The sequence below is a fragment of the Benincasa hispida genome, chromosome 6, assembly GCF_027475165.1.
Source record: "Benincasa hispida cultivar pf3 chromosome 6, pf3_genome.v1.1, whole genome shotgun sequence".
NCBI lineage: Eukaryota > Viridiplantae > Streptophyta > Magnoliopsida > Cucurbitales > Cucurbitaceae > Benincasa > Benincasa hispida.
Genome location: NC_143483.1, coordinates 14,447,071 through 14,449,985, shown reverse-complemented (window position 1 = coordinate 14,449,985; position 2,915 = coordinate 14,447,071). Strand labels below are relative to the sequence as shown.

The 2,915-nt window shown below is 45.5% G+C and overlaps 1 protein-coding gene across 1 annotated transcript; it reads left to right on the top strand.

Moving 5' to 3' along the window:
• Positions 1-1,194: 1,194 nt before the first annotated feature.
• Positions 1,195-2,703, top strand: LOC150035445 (uncharacterized). The gene is made up of 4 exons (XM_090314317.1): positions 1,195-1,281; positions 1,673-1,808; positions 1,922-1,976; positions 2,298-2,703. Exons 1-4 carry the CDS (start codon positions 1,195-1,197, stop codon positions 2,701-2,703), a joined length of 684 nt encoding a protein of 227 aa, XP_090170443.1.
• The last annotated feature ends 212 nt before the right edge of the window (positions 2,704-2,915 follow it).

The window sequence follows — 2,915 nt, the reverse complement described above, 5'->3', positions numbered from 1 at the left end:
CAAAGCCTGAGAAGCGGACTGCGGGGGATGGTGCATGCCTTGGATCTCAAGACATTTGTTGCGGCACTACAGGCCACCGTGAGGATTGATGCCGACTCCTAGGTGGAAGAGGAATACAGGAGGTCGCTCGGGATTGGGACCTTCGCAGGGCAGAAAAGGAAAGCCGAGCACAGGGCTCCTGAACATCAGCAGAGGAGCCAGAACACAGTGAATGCTCCACGTCAGTGGGGACAATAGGGTTCCCAGGCTGTAACTGGCAGGGAGGACAGACCGATATGTACCATTTGTGGTAAGAAACACTGGGGACGTTGTCTAGCTGGCTCTAGGATTTGTTTTTGATGTGGCCAAAAGAGGCATATGTCAGATAGATGCCGAGGAGGAATGTGCCTGAGCACAGGGGCCAGCCCGTAAGCTCATTCCAGGGAGGCTCGAGCTGCCAACAACAGCAGGGGAGTGTATTTTCTACCACTTGGTGTGAGGCCGAGAATTCAGGCACCGTGGTGACAGGTACACTTCCCATTTTCAGACACCATGCTCTTGTTTTATTTAACTTTGGCTCTTCGCACTTGTTTATATCTGCTGTATTTGTGAGGCATGCCATGTTAGACTCAGAACCTTTGCCATTTGCATCTTCCATTTTCACTCCATCAAGAGAGATCATGTTAGCTACAAAAAAGATAAAAGCATGTCAGGTAGAGGTAGCCAATCGCGCATTAGATGTAATCCTGATAATTTTAGATATGCGCGATTTTGATGTTATATTGGGTATGGATTGGTTAGCTGCTAATCATGCCAGCATAGATTTCTCTCGTAAGGAAGTCATCTTTAACCCTCCTACAGGAGCCAGTTTTAAGTTTAAAGGGGTTGGGACCGTAGTTCTACCCAAAGTGATATCCACATTGAAGGCCAGTAGACTATTCGACCAAGGAGCCTGGGGCTTTATGGCCAGTGTGGTGGACACCAGAGAGAATGAAGTCACCATGACTTCGTAGCTAGTAGTGAGGGATTTTTCAGACATTTTTCCAGAAGATCTTCCAGGATTGCCCCCGTAACGGGAGATAGATTTTGCCATTAAATTGGAGCCAGGCACAGCCCTTATTTTAAGGGCTCCATATAGGGATGGCCCCGACAGATTTGAAGGAACTGAAGGTCCAATTGTAGAAGTTGTTGGACAAGGGTTTCATACGCCCTAGCATGTCACCATGGGGTGCACCTGTTTTGTTTGTGAAAAAGAAGGATGGATCGTTACGTTTGTGCATTGATTACAGAGAGCTAAACAAGGTGACCATCAAGAACAAGTATCCTCTCCCCAGGATCGATGATTTGTTTGACCAGTTATAGGGAGCTACAGTATTCTCTAAAATTGATCTCCGGTCAGGATACCACCAGCTGAGGATAAAGGACAGTGGCATACCAAGACAGCTTTTCGTTCGAGGTATGGACATTATGAGTTCATAGTGATGTCATTTGGTCTAACGAATGCACCAGCAGTGTTCATGGCTCTGATGAATAGGGTGTTCAAGGAATTCCTCGACATTTTCGTGATTGTTTTTATTGATGACATCTTGATTTATTCCAAGACAGAGGCCGAGCATGAGGAACATATGTGGAAAGTGTTGGAGACATTGAGGCCAATAAGTTATATGCTAAGTTTTCTAAATATGAATTTTAGTTGAAACAGGTGTCCTTCCTATGGCATGTAATATCGAAAGAAGGTGTCTCTGTGGATCCTGCAAAGGTTGAGGCAGTTACGAGTTGGGCTCGTCCAACCACAGTCAATGAGGTGCGCAGTTTCCTAGGGTTAGCAGGTAACTATAGACGATTTTTAAAGGACTTCTCTCGTATAGCCGCCCCATTAACTTAGTAGACCCGGAAGAGAGCAACATTTTTTTGGAATGAGGCTTGTAAAAACAGTTTCCAGGACCTCAAGTAGAGGCTGGTTTCAGCCCCAGTTCTTACAGTACCGGATGGATCAGGTGGTTTCGTCATTGACAGTGATGCGTCCAAGAAGGGGTTGGGATGCGTATTGATACAGCAGGGTAGAGTAGTTGCTTACATTTCACGTCAGCTGAAGAAGCATGAATAGAATTATCCCACGCATGACTTAGGGTTAGTAGCGGTGGTTTTTGCTCTCAAGATCTGGAGACATTACTGATATGGAGAGAAGATATAGATCTTCACCGACCATAAGAGTTTGAAGTACTTTTTCACTCAGAAAGAGTTAAACATGAGGCAAAGAAGGTGGTTGGAACTGGTGAAGGATTATACCTATGAAATTTTGTACCACCTGGGAAAAGCAAACGTAGTAGCAAATGCTTTAAGCAGAAAGGTGGCCCATTCAGTGGCCCTCATTACCAGACAGACTCACTTGTGTATGGAACTAAAGAGGGCAGAGATTGTAGTGGTTATGAGAAAGTCATAGCACAGTTAGCACAGTTGTTGATGCGACCAAGTCTAAGGCAGAAGATTATTGATGCACAGCGAGATGACCCTTATCTAGAAGAGAGAGTTCGTAGGGTGGAGTCAGGCCAGGACAGCGAATTCTCAGTTTCAGCGGAAGGTGGCCTCCTTTATCAAGGGCGTCTGTGTGTACCAGCAGTTAGTGACATTAAAGTTAAGTTGTTGTCAGAGGCTCATAGTTCCTTATTTTCAATTCACCCCGGCAGCGCTAAGATGTATTGGGACCTGAAACATTACTACTAATGGAATGATATGAAAAGAGAGGTTGCAAAGTTCGTCAGTAAGTGTTTGGTGTGCCAGTAGGTGAAATCCTCGAGGCAGAAGTCAGCAGGCTTTTTACCGCCATTGAGTGTACCATATTGGAAGTGGGAGCATGTGCCTATGGACTTCATCGTGGGGTTACCTCGGATAGTCAAAGGTTTCACTGTGATATGGGTCGTTGTAGACAGACTTAT